This window comes from Giraffa tippelskirchi, chromosome 3 (genome assembly GCF_054371585.1).
Source record: "Giraffa tippelskirchi isolate mGirTip1 chromosome 3, T2T-mGirTip1v1.2.pri, whole genome shotgun sequence".
NCBI lineage: Eukaryota > Metazoa > Chordata > Mammalia > Artiodactyla > Giraffidae > Giraffa > Giraffa tippelskirchi.
Window position 1 is genome coordinate 31196300 of NC_137277.1, and position 19297 is coordinate 31215596.

The 19297-nt window shown below is 44.7% G+C and overlaps 2 protein-coding genes and 1 non-coding gene across 11 annotated transcripts in view; 1 reads left to right on the forward strand and 2 right to left on the reverse strand.

Moving 5' to 3' along the window:
• The window catches only part of COX10 (cytochrome c oxidase assembly factor heme A:farnesyltransferase COX10), a 112644-nt gene extending 106466 nt beyond the window's left edge, over positions 1 to 6178 (reverse strand). Inside the window, exons 1-2 of the mRNA XM_081580654.1 lie at positions 6045 to 6178; positions 1233 to 1366 (exon numbers count right to left, since the gene is read on the reverse strand). Of these exons, the coding sequence (XP_081436780.1) occupies positions 1233 to 1366; positions 6045 to 6087 (177 nt within the window). The 5' untranslated portion in view covers positions 6088 to 6178. The remainder of the gene's footprint in view (positions 1 to 1232; positions 1367 to 6044) is intronic.
• On the forward strand, positions 5617 to 9772 carry LOC145542239 (uncharacterized). 9 transcript variants are annotated; one of them, XR_014079709.1, is made up of 7 exons: positions 5617 to 6030; positions 6181 to 6325; positions 6553 to 6656; positions 6848 to 7017; positions 8432 to 8549; positions 9327 to 9413; positions 9521 to 9772. XR_014079709.1 is itself a non-coding variant. In XM_081580655.1 (4 exons), exons 1-4 carry the CDS (start codon positions 6078 to 6080, stop codon positions 9653 to 9655), a joined length of 546 nt encoding a protein of 181 aa, XP_081436781.1. In that variant the 5' UTR covers positions 5617 to 6077; the 3' UTR covers positions 9656 to 9772. The 9 variants fall into 9 exon arrangements, 1 of the variants encoding a protein (XP_081436781.1); XR_014079703.1 differs by having other exon boundaries at positions 6907 to 7017; XR_014079707.1 differs by having other exon boundaries at positions 6559 to 6656; positions 6907 to 7017; positions 8432 to 8537.
• Positions 9773 to 13661: 3889 nt separating this feature from the next.
• On the reverse strand, positions 13662 to 13733 carry TRNAH-GUG (transfer RNA histidin (anticodon GUG)). Its single transcript has one exon. It is a non-coding gene; the product is annotated as a tRNA-His (tRNA).
• Positions 13734 to 19297: the final 5564 nt, after the last annotated feature.

The window sequence follows — 19297 nt, forward strand, 5'->3', positions numbered from 1 at the left end:
ACAACCTCTAGTACTTACTAACAAAAAGGAGTAACGGTGGCTAACATCCATGAGGCACTTTACAGTTTTACACAACATACATCGTTAGAGTTTACAGGAGACGTATCTCATTCAGTCTTCTCAAAAATTGTGAAAGAAGACAGATTGTTGCTAGTATCTCTCACTTTAATTTTCAAATGAGGAAACCAAGGCTTGGAAACAATCTGACAGAGCCAAGAATCAAAAACTAGTTACTTACAGATGCTCCTAGAACTGAAGCCCTTTCCTGATAACTAGTTAAGTGACTTTTTCCAATTATATCGCGAAGGCTTGAAATTACATACACTTGTCTTAGGAAGGAGTTACAAATTCCAGAATGAATTCAGAGTTCTGTTTACATTAAAAAAGCATCCTATGTATTTGAGTTTCTCTCCTAAATATCCATTATCTTCCATCCTCAACTTTACAAGTCTGATTATTATTGGAAACTAAAATCTCTCATCAAAAGGAGTTTTATTAAAAGATTTTAAAAGCTAAAATGGACATTGTAAGGTTAAAAAAAAAAGATGAGAGAAATGTCAAATAGGACTTCAGATTATGAATTTGCTATTCTTTCAGGCTTGCACTGAAATTATGAGTTTTTAGCTGTGGTTTCTTCATTCTACGATACTTTATGATTTGAGAAAGTGGCAAATGTAAGTTACCATGCTGACGACAACATGGAGTCAACCTGGTCCAAGATCTACAAACAGACGGCTATATTATGAATGCCCACTGTAAAACACCCAGAAAATCACAAGAACTCAATTTGTTTGAATCTGTTCAGAAGTGCATGTTTGAATCTCACTACTGATGTAAGATAACAGGGAGGTCCTACTCTTGAAGCAATTATATCTGTATTACTGATGTATTCACAGAACTTTAAAGAATTTAAAAAAATGAATTATAACAGTTCAGCTTTTCCTAACTGTGGCCTACTCAAAACATGCCAGCAGCTTTCCATCTTTCTTCAGACTTAATCAATAAGGTCGAGATCATACTTTAAAATTCAAGACACCAGAGTTATTCTGGTTTCAGTTAAGCATAATCAAAACAAGGGATTAACGTTGTGGAAAAACTTAAGAGGGCAGGAAATAAAAGTCTTTTTCAAAGAGTACTTGTTTCAGCTCTTCTGACAACAGGAATTTCTGAAATCCCCTCATACAGGGAAAGTAAAGGCAGAGAGCCCAGTGAGCATGGTCTTCTGAACCTACCATGCGCTGAAGGAAGTTAAAGTGTTGAAATGTGACCCACTGCTGATTGACGTTCCTGAGAAGATGCAGGAACCTACGAGGAGACTCCCGCGTGGCTCTTCTTTCTAGATACCAGATGCATCCTCCTCCCCAGCCTATCAAAGAAAGAGGAAAAAAATTAAACTGGCCATTATGTCTCACCAAGCGATGAGTGGACCGACCCAGCAGCAGGGCCAGCACCACGGTGGGCAGTGCATGTGCGATGGGTCAGAACTCTGAAACGACCTGATCCAGACTCATGAATGAACGGTATCGATCGGCCCTGCTCACTGTCTAGTGTAATTTTCCAGCAGGGTTAGGGAATTTGTTCATCTCAGGATCATTAAAAGTGAAAGTGTTAGTCACTCAGTCGTGTCCAACTCTTTGCGACCCCATGAACTGTAGCTCGCCAAGCTCCTCTGTTCAAGGGATTCTCCAGGCAAGAATACTGCAGCAGGTAGTCATTCTCTTCTCTAGGGGATCTTTCTGACCCCGGGATTGAACCTGGCTCTCCTGCACTGCAGGCAGATTCTTCACCATCTGAGCCAGCAGGGAAGCCCTCAGGATCATTATGCTTTTATCACATCAAACGTTGAAATGACCAAACCATCAATCTCTTAGAGAATAAAATGTATAACAATCAGCTTGGTCACTTTCTAAAGAGGATAAAATGAGAAGCCCAATTTTTCTCAATAAATAACAATAAAGTGAGTGAAATCGCTCAGTCGTGTCTGACTCTTTTGCGACCCCATGGACTGCAACCTGCCAGGCTTCTCTGTCCATGGGATTCTCCAGGCAAGAATACTGGAGCGAGTTGCCATTTCCTCCTCCAGGAAATACGAGTAAACCGGAAGATAAATTTCAGATTAATATTTTGGCCATATTGGGTAAGCCAACTAAAAGACAGAGGAAATTACTCTCACTAAAGTATGACTCTATCAAGCTGGTTAGGAAGAAGCTATTTTCGGTGTATCCAAATGTGGCTTTTAGTCATTCGTCTCTAAACCTTCTCTCAAATATCAACAAACCCAATGCTTCTGTGTAAAGCCCCATCCTGGGAAAGCCTCTGACAGGAACACAGCACAGACATCCCCGCCCCCCTCTTCTTTTAAGTCTTTTCTCCTGTGGCTTCCATGATCCTAAGGACTCCTGGTTCTCAGCCACCCATCACTTCCCCATTCCTGAAACCTAGGGTAATTTTTAATCTTCAAGCCATTTCTAGAGTTGCTATGTCTGTTTCCATCTGCTGAGGATCTCCACGTGGATGGCTTGTAATATGTCTCTCAGAACACTTTAGTCTCACCCTTATCTCTACTCTGTCCTCTATTGCAGATAAAACCATCGTCTACTTGAGATTCCAAGACCACCTTGAATTCTTCCTTCATCACCTAATAACCATCAGCTCCTGTCAACTCAGAAACACTGGTCAAATTGGTCCACTTCTTTCCCTGCTGCTGAGAGATACAGACCCTTATCATCTCACACTTGGATACCGTAGAGTTGTGGGATGCAAATCACTCGTCCTAACTTTGGTGAACTCCTTTCCTTTCCAATCCCAGTCCCACAGAGCCAGAGGCTTTCTGAAGCCCAGAATACACATCATTTGCCCAAACATGTACGTGTGACTCTCTGTCCTGCCCCCATGATTTCAGTTTGCTTATCTTTGTTTATGCAACTCCTTGCTTGCACCGTCCTGTCTCCACTCTGCCTGTCAAATGTCGAAGTTTCTTTCAAGTACTCTATCATTTTATACTCTTTTTTGTAGCACTTCTTAATGCAGATTGTTTCTACATCATTTTTTTTTTTAATTCATTGAAAGCGGGGACTCTGTCCTGACCTCTGCTACAACACCTAGCAGACTGTCTTCCATATAAGAATGAGATGAGGGCTGATGACTGGGTCGCCCACATCACTCACCTGGACAGGGGGAAGGAGAGCTATCACCACCCCATGGTAACCACGGCAATTATCTTAGACTGGAGATAAGTCCCCTCTTCATTGAAATCATATCCTCGGCCCTCAGGTAAATACGACATACTTATTTTCCACATCCATGAATATGTGGTGTCTGTATATGTGTATAGGAAGGAATGGTAGTGTTGAAATCAGTCCACTGATTGAAATTTCCTTTGATTTAGTCCTCTGATAGTCTATCTTTTTTCTGATGGTATGTATTTTTCCTTTCTTGTCTTGACATTGTTCTTTGGGATAACAGGATTTCAATATTAAAAGGTTATGTCAAGAAGACACCAAGTTTCATGGTTCGACGCCTTAATTTCAAAACCAGTTGTGAGTTCCACTGGTCCAGTGAGAAATGTATGTTCCTGGGAGGAAAAGAACCATCTTGGAAAATATCTCTCAAGATTATGTGGATTAAAAACAAGACTTTATGGAAACAAAACCAGCTTGGAAACAGCACTTTTAAATGATGAAAACACTTCATTTAGTCAAAACAATCAGTGTCCAGAAATTTAAAGACATTTGGCCCAGTATAAAGAAATATAGGTTAGAAGGTACACATGGCTTATAACAAATGCATTAAAAATATGGACACAAATGATCACACCCACTATTCATCATCAACACTGAGTCAAGATTGTAGGGCTTTAAAAATGAAGTGCATGGATATGAAATGGAAAGGTTCTGAAAGTTTTCAATGGCTATAAAACACTGTTAAGCTTTTGAAGAACAGTCAGGCATGACCATACCCAGGAGGGCATGTAGACACCTGATACAGTCCCAGTGTACCTTTCTGCCCGCTTCCCATCGTGCTGCCTCCATACCAAGCGCTTACAGTAGATCTTCCAAGTGTATCATAGCAGGCTGCACAGACCACTTAATAGCAGATCTTTTGGTGATGTTTTGGTTCATAGCTTGAGGAAGCCAGGCTGTCTATTAATTCCTCCCATACCAGCATCAAAAAGACAGATATAGCAACAAACCATTTGAACCATAAGCAGCCCACTTCCTGAACTGGGGAATTCTGAGTAGAGCGGTAGATCTGTCCTATAGGAAGCTGAAAATACAGAAATGAAAGCAGAAAAGCACCCCATCTTGAGCAATGCATGCTGGAAAAAAACCTCCCTACAGAGGAGATAATTCCAGCACTAAGAAAGGATGAGCTCTCTGAGAACGAGTGTCTAAGGTCAGAATTGAACACTCACAGTCAGGGATGGGAGAAAGTCTGAGAATGACTGTCTAGCGTCAGAATCGAACATTCACAGTCAGGGATGGGAGAAGGTAACAAATTCAAAAAGAACCACAGACCCTTCAAATAAAATGTTTCATCGTGGAAAATTCCAATCATATGCAACAGCAGAAGAATCCAGTGAGCCCCCATTACTGATCCCCCAGGTTCAACAATGCTCAAATCTCTGCCAATCTTGTTTTCATCATCTATACACACTCCCACTTCTCACCCTCCTCACACCCTTTGAACCAGAAGAGACCTTTGAGATCATCTAGCTGAACAGCCTCAGTTTATAGAGGAGTAAACTCAATTCCAGAAAATATAGTTGATATGCCCTGAGATCACACGGCCAAAAGAGACACACAGAATAACAATATTATTAGAAAAAAAGAGAAAGGGATTTCAGAGTAATTGTGATCAACGTTGCCAGATGGGAAGTCCCTAAAGATCCAGTGTTTAAGACCCCATTCTTTTACTGCCATGGGCCTGAGTTTGATCCCTGGTTGGGCAACTAAGACCCCACAAGCCCCGTGGCTCAGCCAATAAAAAAAGTTTCTGGGATTTCCAAAGGGAGTCCATCTTGAATATGGACAACCAGTGACACATTTCTCACACATCAGTTATCGCCCTAAACTACTGGGGACAAAACAATTCCCAACCTCCACTTTAATGTCTCCATCAGGACAAATTTCATTCACTCATAAATAATTACTCAGCACCAACAATGCAAACCAGGTATTGTTTCGGGCACTGGAGACACAGAGATGAACCAGAGAGAAACCGTCCCAGCCTTTACAAGATTCAATCTTGCAGCTGGGAGAAACACATAGGTAAATCGGTTATAAGTAAGCAATCAAAGGCTGTTCTAACCATGATGAAGGGAACAGGGTGATGTGATAAGAGAGGGGCGGGGGTTCTACCTAGATAGTGTGCTCAGGCCTCTCTTAACAGGAAACATTTCAGCTGAGACCCAGCCAAAGGGCAAGAAAGCACATCTACATTAAACATGTAATTGTGACAGGTCCTTGGCGTGGTGGGATTGTATCAGGGACCACGCTAATGGTAGAAAGACAAAAGCCTGGGGGGCGGGGGATGGTCATGGCCCCCTGTCCGAGGTGATCACCGTCTTTATTATTGTCATCATGACCCTTTATATTGGAACAAGGCTTCCGGATTGGGGGGGGGGGGGCGGCGGGGAAGCAAAACACTTGCCAGGTCCTTACAAGTGCAACGTACAAGTAACTTACACATCGCTAGAACCTAAAGCCCCGAGAAGCCAAGAGGCTCGGGGAGCTCCCAGGTTCCTCTCTCCTGAGCCTCCAGCCTCTGAAAACTGAAAGAAGCACCAGACATCGCGTCCCCTACCCACCTCCGGGGGCTAGGAGATGGACGCGGTGTGCGGACCACCGGAACCCCAATGCAAGACTAGGCCCTAGCTTCGAGGCCCCTTCACTTCAGGCCGCCCCGAAGGTCACTTCCCTCACCGATGCCCCAGCCGACCTCGCCAAGGGCTCCCAAGGTTGAAGACAGGCGGAACCACGGTGTAGCACGCGGCAACGAGAAGAGAATTCCCCCAAATCCGTGCCCGAGGTGAGGTGCAGTACCTGTCAGGAGGCGTGAGGAGAGAGTGTGCGGGGATGCGGCCATCACGCAAGAGTCCAGCCGCCCCCTGGGAGCCCCGTGTCCTCTCTCCTCACCGGCTGCTGGGCGCCGCCATCTTCCTTCCCCGCCCCTCCTTAGGAAGAGCGACGCGTCCTGTTCGTCACTTCCGGCGGGCGCGAGGCGGAAGTGGAGAGCTGCGGCAGTGGTTAGGAAGACCGCAGAGCAGAGTAGAGCGCCTTCGGCAGAGGGGCCGGGATCTGAGGTGCTTTCGCAGGGACGCGAGGTACCCGAGGGTGGCAGAGGCTTCCGAGGAAAGGCTGCGCGCGACGGCGATCCCCCGCCTCCTGCCCCGAGGCCTGCATCCCTGGCGGGACCGAGGGGCCTGGTGCTGGGCTGGGCTGGGCCGGCTGGGGGTTGCTCGCGGGCAGCTTGCAGTTACCTCCTGGTCCTTCTGGACTGCCAGGAGGAAATGGTTCTGGGGACGGTGCCTCCACCTTCCCTCACCGTCAGTTACAGCGTTACCATAATCGCCGTTAAGGCGGAAAACGATGAACTCGGGCTCCTGGACCCCGAGCCACCCCGAGGAATCGTCTGAGCATCTCGGGATGAGGAAGGTGCGTGCAGAGTTTAAGATTTCGGGCTCTGGAGTGACCTCTGTATCCCTGGCTGCACCTTCTGGCCTTTTGACCTGTTAAGCAAATGGCCCAAGTCCCCTGAACCTCGGCATTGTCGCTGCACAACGCAGATCCTAGTAGTATATATTCTTTAAGATGGTTGAGAGAATTAAATGATGTCTCTGCAGTAGGTAGCCAGCCGGAAGCATGCCACCGCTAAGAACTAAATTAGCATCTGTGCCCTGGTTAGGAGGACAGTGGTCAGCAGCTCTCCCTTCGTCTGGTTTTGGTGTTGGAATTCTGCAAGTAACAGTGCACTGAAGGAAAGAGATTCAGCTTCTGAAAGAGGAGAGAGAAACAGGTAACTTGGTTCTAGGAGGGTAGTTTCTGTGTCTTCAGTGATAAGGTTGTAGGTGGCCATTTGTGTCATCTGAGTAGGTGCTAACTCTTTCAAAGCCTTGATGAACTTACTACAATAGATAAAGACCTAGCTTTCTGTAGACAAAATCCTAACCTAAAATGCACAATACACTCAGTTGACACAGAGCTATCTTTCTAAAAGCAAAATAGATTTCAAAACCTAAGGATAGGCAAAGGATATGAATAGAATTTTTCCAAAGAAAATATACAGGTGGCCAGTAAGTACATGAGAAGATGGTGTACATCTTTAGCAGTAAGAGAAATGTGACTTAAAATCTCCTTTAGATATCACTTCATGCTCCCTGAGGTGGCTCCAGTCAAAAGTACAGATAAGAGATAACACCAAAGTGAGAGTGTGGGGAAGCTGGAAGCCTAGTATGCCACGAATGGGAATGGAAAATGGTGGAGCTGTCTTTGAAAACAGTCTGGCAGGTTTTCAGAAAGTTAAGGGGCTGTCACATGACTCAGCCATTCCACTCCTAAATGGAGAAATGAAGACATACTAACTCACCGATTGAATAGGTGGTGACAAGACAGGCCTTGTTTGCTTCTAGCTTGAGGGAGGCCTCCTGCTTAGAAAGGGCCCCTGGGAAAAGGTGGATGCTCAGGTCCTTTGTGAGCTGGGCTCCCTGGAGGAGGGCGGGGGTGGGGGGGGGCCTCTGCTCATGGCCTCAGGGCTCCTGGGGGTGGGGGGGAGGGTGTGTGTGTGTGTCTGGGTGTGTGGAGGGCAGGGGAGGCTCTGCTCACGGCCTCAGGGCTCCTGGGTGTGTATGTGTGTGCTCGCCTGTGTGTATTCAGGGCCTCAATGATAAGCAGTGGCTTTACCTGCCCTCTCTGGAGGCTTAGTAAAGTTGACTTGTCACAGTAGGCAGCTCTGGTGTTGGGAGCCAAGGATATTTCAGGACCTTTCCTTTGCCCGTGGCTTCACGGCAATGCCGCTGAGTCAAGTCAGGTCAGAGACGGAAATCGCACCAGTAGAATTTAACGTAGAGATGAACACATCAGAGTTGTTACCCAGGTCATATAAAGGGCGAAAAAAGAACTCTTAAGGTGTCACCCAGGTAGCAGCTTCGGGAATCGCTCCTGCCTCTGTGCCTGGGGACGAGGACGAGTTCTGGATTATCACAGTGTAAAAACCAAAAGGAACTGGCGCAGCTCTACCAGTGCTCTGGTCTCGGTGCCCACCCGGCCAAGCGGGAGCTTCAGGTGTTAGGAAAGCTGCATGCAGCCTCTGCTGCTGCTAATGCGGTGAAGGAGCAGGGGAGGGAGGTGCCCTGAAGCCTCAGGTGGGAGGAAGGAAGGAGCCCGGGAGCCCCTCCCCTCCATCCTCAGGCATCACTGTCCCTTCTTGGCAGAGCAGAGCAGTGGGCGTGGCGAGCCTGCTAGTGTGGTTTGCAGACTTCCGATGATAGCACCGCAGGCCCAGGATCAGGGTGTTTGGAGCCAGGACAGAGAAGCTCTGTGAGTTCTCAGGTGAACAGCTGTTCCGCTCTAAGTGTACAGGTTGTTGTTATTTAGTCACTAAGTTGTGTTGGACTCGTTGTGACCCCACGCAGGCTCCTGTGTCCATGAGATTTCCCAGGCGAGGATTCTGGAGTGGGTTGCCATTTCCTTCTCCAGGGCCTCTTCCCTACCTAAGGATAACCCATGTCTCCTGCATTGGCAGGCGGGTTCTTTACTGCTGGGAAGTCTATAAGTGTACAAATCCACCTTCTCCAAGTTCGAATAACCTAGATCGGCTCCTTGTTTCACTTAATTCCTTCAAGGTGACCAGTAGGGATCCTGGTGTAAGGTCACTCCAATCAGACATTACCTCTCAGCTGTGCCCTTTTCCAGCTCTCCACCCCAGAGCTGATTCCATCCAGGAGCTTGGGGATATCAGAAGTGGAAAAGAGCAGTTCAGGAATGCAGGAAAAGGAAATGGCAGAGCAGCCGGGGAATGCGCTAGAGTTAACTCTGTTCCCTGCTGTGGCCTTCCACCTCTTTAATCAGCAGACTCTGATATTTGGGGAAGCAGTATGGGCAGCCCAGGAGATGAGTCACGAGTGCCTCCCTCCAGTCCGTCAGAGAATCTCAGTCACACTTGCCTTGAGTTTCTGACGGCCAGGGAGGCCCTGTGACCCAGTTCTGGTCCCAGAGAGAGAGAAAACTCTCGTTTGGGCAAGATGGCTGGGAATAATCTCCTTTACTGCTGAAGCTGGGCGTGCATAGGGCAGGGCTCTGGGCCTTCCCCCTACCTTTCCTCCCCAGGAAGCAGGGCTGAAAGCAGGATCCCCAGCACTGAGGCAGCCGCCTTGCAGCTGTGAAGTGATGAAACAAGCTGCTGAGGGAGGCAGGGTGAGAAAAAAGAGAGCCCACGTTCTGGATGAAATTGCTGGGGCTGCTGGGGCACCACTGGAGCTTGTGTCTGCAAACTTGACTGTAAGTGGGCTGTTCTGCTCAAGCTGCCTCCTGGGTTTCCCGTTCATTGCATCCCGGATGATACAGTCACGAGTGGGACCCGGGAGCCGAGGGTCCTGCCCCAGAGCTGGCTGAGGAAGACGACGTGGAGAACAGCCCAGATTGTTCCAGATGGCTGAGATGCATATTGCGTCTCACAAAAGTAGCACAGACTCAGTAGCGTGGCTGTTTCTCCTAGGATGTCAGTCCACAGTGGTTTAAATGACATGCAAATAAAAGAGGCAATTTTGTGCAAACTAGCTTCCCGTCTTGTTTCTTGGCTGTTGAATGTGTGCCCAGTTCCTTCGCTGATGTCAGAAGGTCCACATCAGGAAAGCATTCCTTTCTGGGTTTCCTCCTGCTCAGAGTCTTGAAGCCTGGTGAAGAATATGGTAAGATGTTCCAAGTGTCGCAGGAAACAAATCCTATTAGGCACTACTGGTTGGGAAAATCATAACACATAACGAGCATCCATAAACACGTAGGTTTCTGTTAGCTACCGGAAACTCTTAAAAACCATTCTTACATGTTCTGGTAAATGACCTGTTGACGTTAAACTGGAGAATTCCAAGGTACAAGGAGATTTGCTAAAATGTAAATTAATAAGAAGGATCTCAAAAAGGTTATTCTCAGGAAAAAAAAGAATTAGCAAGCTACTAGGAAAGCATAAACATCACATCTTTTCTAACTTTAGTTCCTTCTTCTCATCTATGGAGGCATGATACTTCCCTGCATTTGTACCTTTAAAACAACAGCAGAAAATGAAGATTCTCAGAACAAAAATAATTAGCAAACTACTAGGAAAACATAAACAGTTACACCTTTTCTAAAGTTAGTTACTAGTTCTCATCTATGGACTTTCTTCCCCCCCTACATTTGTACCTTTAAAACAATAGCAGAAGATGAAGATGTTGGTTTTTTTGAAGTAAGTATCAATGCATGTTTGCCAAAAGTATGCCATTTCTTTAGCACTTACTGTGTATTAAGTTCCTTAACATGACATTTACCTTTCACAGGAACCCAGATGTGTGTCATTCTCATTTTCAGAGGATGAGCTTGAGATCTTAAAAGATTTTGAAAGAAATAATTTTTCCAAGTTCACATAGCTAGAAAGCATGTACCACAACTAGAATTTAAACCTGCCTGATTTCCAAGGCATGTGTTCTTAATCCTAATTCTGGGCCGTCTCCCATATTTTATGTATTATAGAGTCCTCATTATCTGGCCTTTTCCCTACTAGTCGAGTTTCACATTTCATCAAACAAGTGAAGTTATTGAAGTCCAGCCCCCCAAAATTATTCGATTTTGCATTTTCTGACTCGGGTTCAATTTCCTCTGACCTCAGTTTCTGTGTTTATAGAACAGGAATACCAATACCAGGTCCACCACATCAATTCCGTTGCGCTTTCCAAACTTAATGACAGTTCATGTCTGGACACCTTCAAATAAGCTCATTCCAGAGACCTACTGAATCAAAAACCTTTGAGGGTGGGCCTAGGCATCCACAGTTAAGCAAAATGACTCTATTGTTATTTTAAAAATCACATAAGCTTTGTATAAAAATGTCAAAAGAGTACAGAAAAAGAAAGCAAGACTTCCCAGGAGAAAGGGTCCTCAAGGAAGGTGGTGGTGATGGTGCTGAGGGTGGTGGTTGTAGTGATGATGACGATGATAAAACCACAGACAACCCCGCTTAGGTTGTTCCCTGTCTCAGAATTTACATAGCTTGTCTCATCTAATAACATGTCACCTTTTTTGCAACAATCTTGCAGCTAACACAGGATTATGCACATTTATAGATCAAGTCATTGGAGGTCACAGTCTTTAAGAAATCTGTTTGTACTAGAACTACTATGACAAAGTACCACAAACTGGGTGGCTTAATACAGCAGTTGTGTACCATCCCCCAGTTATGGAGGCTGGAAGTCTGAAATCAAGGTGTCAGCAGGGCCATGCTCCATCTGAAGCCTCTCTGGAGCATCCTTCCTGCCTCTGTCTTCACCTGGTGATCTTCCTTCTGTGTGTCTGTCTTCACAAGGCATTCTAGGCTCTGTGTGTGTCTCTGGCCACATTTCCCTCTTATAAGGACATGAGTCGAATTGGATGAGGGCCCACCCTAATGACCTCATCCTAATTTGGTTATATTTGCAAAGATCCTATTTCCAAAGAAGGTGATACTCCTAGGTCGTGGGGTACAGGACTTCAGCATATCTTTCTGGGGGACACAATTCAACCCATTACACTAAGGATACAATAGGTATAAAGTGCAGGGCTGGATTTGAACTTGGGTGATGCTAGAATCTAGCCCTGTGTCCACCAGCCACCAATATCCCGTCTTGAGAAGGCGCTAGGAACATTTTGCCTCAAGCAGGAGAAGTGCTAAGTGGGGAGAAAATCTTGCAATCATTCAGTAACAATTTATTTACAAGAGCACACAACTTCAGGCCAGTCTCAGACACTTCCTCTGTAACAGTTAGATGCCAAGTGACTCCACACAGCATTTTGAGGGGGGAAAAGTTGTGAGCTAAGACCCTTATACCCAGCAATTTGTCTTCCAGTGGGACAGGCAGGCATTCTCAAGAAATTCTAGGGCTCAGAAAATATTCCACGTGTTGAAAACTATTTGAAGATACATTCCAGTGGTTCAGAGGGTTTGGGATTATATAGACTAGGAAAAAAAAATCGCAAAAATAATTTAGAAACCAGCGTAGGGATTGCCAGCTTTTAACTTCATAAAGGCATTTGTAACAAATCAAACTACCATTTCATGTCCACATAATGGCTTCATAAAAGATCGACCATTTTAATGCCAAAAATATTAAAACGGATATAATCTGATAGCTACTTCAATGGAATAGTTTAGCTTTATGAAAAAATATTTGTGTTTAATATATTTTACCCCAGAGGAGTGAAGAACTTATTTCTGAAGATAAGATCTCACCCATGAATGGGTGTTTGAGAGCCAGGACATCACGGGAGTGAACATAAAGAAGGACAAGTGAAAGTGGGTTCTGGCTAGCGCTCCGGATTCTTGCCACTGGGGGGAAAATATGGTTTGAAACTGACCATAATCATTTCCATCTCCTAAGGAAAATTGCAGTGGGAAAGTAAATCTTCACAGTGCTACTCCCTTCCACATACAGAGAGCGGAGAGGAGGAGATAGCTGGTTCCCTCGGCTGACATCTGGATTTCCACTCAATCTTTTTCAAGCTCTTGTGAAAACAGCCATGAAAGGATCACTGGTTTAAAATAATGATCTGCATTCGCCCATTTAATGACTTCTCCCTCCCAATCCTCTGTAAAAAGACGTCTGCCTTTCAAATTGAGGGTCTGCCCATTTGGCTATCATTTCTGCAAATTTGAGTCCAGGTGAGAAAAGAGCCCATCAATCTGCGAAACTCGTGTATAGAGAAAGGAGGAGCCGCCAAGCAAAATTCAACCACGACCTCCCTCCCCAAGCTAAGAGCCAGAGGGGCCAGGAGCCAGGACAAACAGAACATGGAAGCCAGCGTATCAGGTACAGACAGAGAGGCTGCTTCAAGGGTTCAGTCGCATTTACACTTGGAATGAATTCCTGCTCTAAGGAAAGAAGGCCAGCCGTGAAGCTGGCTTCAAACTGAGGAAATGGGTCTGAGTCGGGAAATACTGCCCTGGAGTGTTGCCCGAGTCCCTCGCTGAGTGTGAGCTGGAATGACAGGTATGGAGTCTTCCAGGCACCGCGGTGAAGTTCCCATCCAGTCTGTGTTCCCTTCCTCACCTACAGGCAAATGGACCTCCTAGCTGGTACAAAGTAATACGATGATAAATCAAAGCATGATTTCCCGGAACTTCCCTGGTGGTCCAGTGGCTAAGACTCCACACTTGCCATGCAGAGCGGGGGAGGCGGGGGGAAGGCTGGGTTAGATCCCCGGTCAGGGAACTAGATCCCATACACACGCTGCAACTAAAGGTCCCGCATGCCACAATGAAGATGGAAGATCCTGTGTGCCACAACTAAGACCTGGGGGCAGCCAAGTAAATAAGTGTTGGTCGCTCAGTCGTGTTTGACTCTTTGTGACCCCATGAACTGTAGCCTGCCAGGCTCCTCTGTGGAATTCTCCAGGCAAGAATACTGGAGTGGGTTGCCATTCCCTTCTCCAGGGGACCTTCCTGACCCAGGAATTGAACCTAGGTCTCCTGCATCACAGGCAGGTTCTTTACCACTGAGCCACCAGGGAAGCACATAATTTTTTAAAAAAGCATGTTTTCCCATATCACAGTAACTACAGAGGTATCAATCTGAAGACATACTGAATGAGAAAATAATATGAATGGAAAGACACTTTTTCGATAAACATAAAATTTCGGTATCATTAGGATCAAAGAAGTAGAAATTCAGAAAATCTGTTACAGTCTCTACCTACTGGAATTGGCGAAGATTAAAGAAAGTGATAAGGGTGTAGGGACGTGAGGAGTATAAATTTATTTATGGTTGGCCCTCCATATCCACAGGTTCTGCATCTGTGGATCCAACTAAGCTTTAAATTGAATATATATATATATATATATATATATATATATATATATATATATTGATTTCAGAAAGTTCCTAACAGCAAAATTTGAATTTGCTGCACACCAGTAACCATTTGTGGCTCAGATGGTAAAAAATCTGTCTGCAGTGCAAGAGACCTGGGTTTGATAACTGGGTCAGGAAAATCCCTTGGAGAAGGGAATGGCAACCCACTCCAGTATTCTTGACTGGAGAATCCCATGGACAGGTGAGCCTGGCAGACTATAGTCCATGGGGTCGCAGAGTTGGACATGACTGAGTGACTACACTTTCACTTTCAGCAGCTATTTACATAGCATTTACCTTGTATTGTGCATGCACGCATGCTCAGTCGCTTCAGTCGTGTCTGACTCTTTGAGACTCTGGACTATAGCCCTCCAGGCTCCTCTATCCATGGGATTTCCCAGGCAAGGATACTGGAGTGGATTGCCATGCCCTTCTCCAGAGGATCTTCCTAACCCAGAGATTGAACCTGGGTCTCTTATGTCTCCTGCCTTGGCAGGAGAGTTCTTTACCCACGGAGCCATCTGAAAAGCCCTTACCTTGTATTATGCATTTTAGGTAATCTAGAAATGATTTAAAGTGTAAGGGAGGATGTGCATAGGTCCTATGGAAATACCACATCATTTTATATAAGGGACTTGAGCATCCACGGACTTTAGAAAAAACAGGTTCTGGAATCAATCTCTATGAATGCTGACGACTGCACTCTGTCTGAAGGGCAGTTTGTTAAATGTCTCAATAAGTTCCTACTGGGTAGTCTACTTCTAGGGATTTATCCTGAGGAAATAATAATACATTTGTAGAAATAATTATTTATTAAAATCATCATCCAATCTCAGTTTTAGGAGCAAAAGTTTGAAAAGTTTCAGTAATAATTCTTGGTAAGTAACCAATATGTCCTGACTGAATAAGTTGTTTTACATCCATATGCACAGAGATTGTAAATATGGTTGTAAAGGTCGTTTATAGGCATTAAAATATTCACAGGCTATATCTGAATGAATAAAGCAAGCTACCTACAGTATGTTCCTGTTTTAATTCCAGGGAGTTTATATATGCCCTAAAATTTCTAGAAACATTTGTTCAAAATGAGCAGCGGTCATCTCTGGCTCGTAGAATTAAGGCAATCTAAAATCTTCTTTTTAATTCTCTGTATTTAAAAAATACATATATTCTACAACAAGTGTTTGTTTTGTTGTTCAGTTGCTCGGTCATGTGTCCAACTCTTAGAGGCCCCATGGACTGCAGCACAGGCTCCCTTGTCCTTCACTATCTCCAGGAGTTTGCTCAAATTCGTGTCCATTAAGTATGTATCACTTAAAAAATGGAGAAGGTGGAGGGGAAAAAAAAAATAGTGAGACTCCTGGAGTGGCCACTGCCAGACTCTGACGTGTGGATCAAAAATGAATGCCTGTTCTGCCCTCATGGCTGCCTGAAAACACACACATATTTCAGAGCTGGCCGCATACTTTGTGGTAGCTTTTTATTCCAAGGGCTGAAGTCTGCAGACAAGCTCAGCCAAGTACAGCGTGTGCCCCCTCAGGTGGTTTTTGGAGCTCAGCAGGGCTGAGGAACACTCTCTTTTTTACCTCTGGAGGAGTCTGTCCAGGGCGCTGAGGTGTTGACAGAATCTGCGCTAGGAACAATGTTTATTTATATCTGCGCACCATCATTCACAGCTAAATCGAGGGCTTTCTCCTAATTTGCTCACAGTTTGCAAACATTTGCAGTTCTCCCTGCTGGTAATCCCTGTTTGGCTTTGGCTGGGCTTGAGCAAACAGAGAGGAGCTGAGATGCTGAGTGGGGCTGAGCGCTGTGCTTACATGATACGTGTTGGAGACACGAAGGTCTCCCGACTCCTGCTTTGTACCTTGAGGACTTATTCACATCTGTTCTGCTCTTGCTTTTGTTGTTGTTGTTTAGTTGCTCAGTCGTGTCTGACTCTTTTGTGACCCCATGGACTGTAGCCCACCAGGGTCCTCTGTGTGTGGAATTTTCCAGGCAAGAATACTGGAGTGAGTTGCCATTTCCTCCTCCAGAGGATCTTCCCGACCCAGGGGTCGAACCCACATCACCTGCGTTGACAGGCGGATTCTTTACGGCTGAGCAATGAAGGGAGGCACTGCTCTTGGTAGAACAAGTTTCTAACTCTGTGACTCTGTGTGTGTGTGTGTGTGTGTGTGTGTGTGTGTGTGTGTGGCCAGTTGGGGTGAGGGGACCCTTTGTAATGTCCCAGTTAGGGATGAGCCATTTATATCCATTGAATGTCTTTATAGAACATGAACATTCCTATACACCTCAGTTTATTATGAAAATTTTCAAAATGTATGAAAAGCAGAGTGATTTGACCCTACCCAAACAGGGGCAGGTGTAACTCTTCAGCAACCATCAACACACAGCCAGTCTTATTCTCTTTCTAATCCCACCACTCTCCCATCTTAACTACTAGACACCGCAATGCCTGCAGCTATGGAGTTCAAGTTAGAAGCTACATAACTGTGAATTGTGGGGTGAGAGAGAATAAAGCAAAAGATGAGGGAGCCGGACAGACCTGACCTGAAGCAGGCTTGACCATGACAGTTTTCTGCCTGGTCAGTCTTAGGCCACTTAACCTTTCTGATCTTCATCTGTGAAATGGGATCAGTATACAACTTACAGAGCAACTTAAATACATTAAACTTGTGGTGCAGTTAAAGTACCAAACACCATTCTCTGTGTCTAGCAGGTCCTCAGTTATCATTTTATTACTGTTTCTATTCCTCTATCTAGAGTAGAGAAAGAGAAAACCTAAAGCAGAGAAAGTCCTCCATAACAACAGAATTTTCAAACAGGCTGATAAATAACCATTGCCCCTTTGCTGAGGTCGTTACATTCCTGAGTGCAGGGTGGGAGAACTAAGAAAGCAAAAACAAAACATTTCTGATTTAAAATAGATTATGCTATTATCTGAGTTGGGTACTTTAGATTCCAGGGTATATATTTGAATCTGTGCACCTATGAGATGTACATCTTTGTGAAAGAGACGTTTAAATGATGTATATTTTTTCTTGTTTTTTACTTGTAAGTCAGAAAGGTTTTTTTTTTTTGCATACCAGAGGCTTTTTGAGAAGTATTTACTTTTATTTGTTTATGTATTTATTTGGCTGCACTGGGTCTTAGTTGTGGCATGCAGTATCTTTTAGTTGGCACATGTGGGCTCTGAGTCCCTGACCAGGAGTTGAACCCCTGCACTGGGAGAACAGAGTCTTAGCCACTGGACCACTAGGGATGTCCCCAGAGGTTTTTAAGCACAGAAAACAGAAGGAGAAAATCCATACTAGAAAAAAAAAATGTGTCTCAATTAGGAAACAAATTTGACAACACTTCTCAGGACTTTTCCATGACTGTCCCCTTCAAATTATAACTAGGGCAAATTTGGTGCAAATGATGGAGAGCTGAAGAGAGTTTAGAAAAAGAGCCAAATAGGAAAACTACTGTATTAAACAAATTGTTTGATTCATCACTTCCAACCATTGCTTTATAGAGAAGGTAGTGGACACCTTTATTTACCATGTCTGCATTTATTTACTGGGCTGTTGCTTTAAAAATGGGTCAAATGTCCTATTTTATTTTAATTTTGTCCTATTTCATTTGAACTGAAACTAATTTGTTCCTTAAAAACAAGAAGATGAACACACTGAACTTAGGTACCTTAAGGTGTTTTTAAAATTCACAGAAAAATAGTATTTAATACTGATTATTATTTTATCAAGAAATTATGAAATATTTATATTGTTAGAAAACTTTGTCCAAAATATACAACTTCAGTATATATCCATTATTGAGTGTCAGGGAAGCTTGAATTTGCTTAAGAACTCCTTCAAGGCTGTTGTTGAGAATTATGCCATAAAAAAAAAAAAGACAAACCAAAACCCCCACCTTTCTTTTTTAATAAACCAATTCATTTGCCAAGTTAAGAAATATAGAAATATGCACTAACTGCTGACTTAAAGGACTTCCCAGGTGGCTCAGTGGTAAACAATCCACCTACCAGTGCAGGAGATGTGGGTTGGATCCCTGAGTCAGGAAGATTCCCTGAAGAAGGAAATGGCAACCCATTCCAATATTCTTGCCTAGGAAATCCCATGGACAGAGGAACCTGGTGGGCTACAGTCCACAGGGTCACAAAAGAGTCAGACATGACTGAGCGACTAAATAGCAATAACAAGCTGATTTAAAACATGATGTTTCATGGTGTTAGAAATCTCTGTCTCAAAAGTAAGTAACAGTACACAGCTAGGCAGAAAGTATAGCAGGTGTGATTCTCAAGCCACAGAGACAGGCAAGCAAGAAATGTTATCTTCTTTGGTGTATTTTATTCCTTTTTTTTTCATAACCACTTATCTCCTAATCCAAGCTTCTATTCTACCAAGATTGGGGTAGCTTAGCCAATTGTGGGTTCACTGCCGTTTTTTCACTGTGACTTAGAGAGAAAGTTCAACAGGTTCTAGAACTCCCAGGACAAGAACTCCCAATGCACACGGAAGCCCTCTGACCTCACTAGATGGGCTTCCTTATAACCTCCATGCCCTGCCCCTTGTTGTTGCTGTTGTTTAGTCACTAGTCGTGTCGGACTCTTTGCGCCCCCATGGACTGTAGCCCGCCAGGCTCCTCTGTCCATGGGATTTCCCAGGCAAGAATACTGGAGTGAGTTGCCATTTCCTCCTCCAGGGGATTTTCCCTACCCAACGATGGAACCTGCATCTCTTTTCTCTCCTGCATTGGCAGGCGGGTTCTTTACCACTAGCGCCACATGGGAAGCCCACCCTACCGCTTGGCTTCCCCAGAACTCTAGTTCTTGCTCAAAACACTGCGGGTAAATAAACTGCCGTGCAGGAAGTGGGTTATGAGTAACAGTGTCTCCAGTGACATACTTGAATTTTCTCACGCCCTGAAGAGACAAGGAGCAGATAGCCCAGCACTGGACATCATATTTATCTTCAACTAGCCAAGTGAGGTCTCTGAATTTCTTCAGCATAGCTGGTATCAGATTCCACAGGCAATAAACATTCTGCAACCACCATTTTTGAGCTTCCCTGGTGGCTCTGACAGTAAAGAATCTGCCTGCAGTGCAGGAGACCTGGGTTTGATCCCTGGATTGGGAAGATCACCTGGAGAAGGGAATGGCTACCTGCTCCAGTAGTCTTGCCTGGATAATTTCATGGATAAAGGAGCCTGGTGGGCTAC

What these genes read in the sequence shown, in the direction of transcription:
- LOC145542239 (XM_081580655.1), top strand. Translation starts at nt 6,078, where the DNA reads ATGCGGCCATCACGCAAGAGTCCAGCCGCCCCCTGGGAGCCCCGTGTC. An exon ending in TGCTTTCGCAGGGACGCGAG is followed by an intron (nt 6,326 to 6,580) that starts GTACCCGAGGGT and finishes ATCGCCGTTAAG; the next exon opens with GCGGAAAACGATGAACTCGG. An exon ending in AGCATCTCGGGATGAGGAAG is followed by an intron (nt 6,657 to 9,326) that starts GTGCGTGCAGAG and finishes TTTCCTCCCCAG; the next exon opens with GAAGCAGGGCTGAAAGCAGG.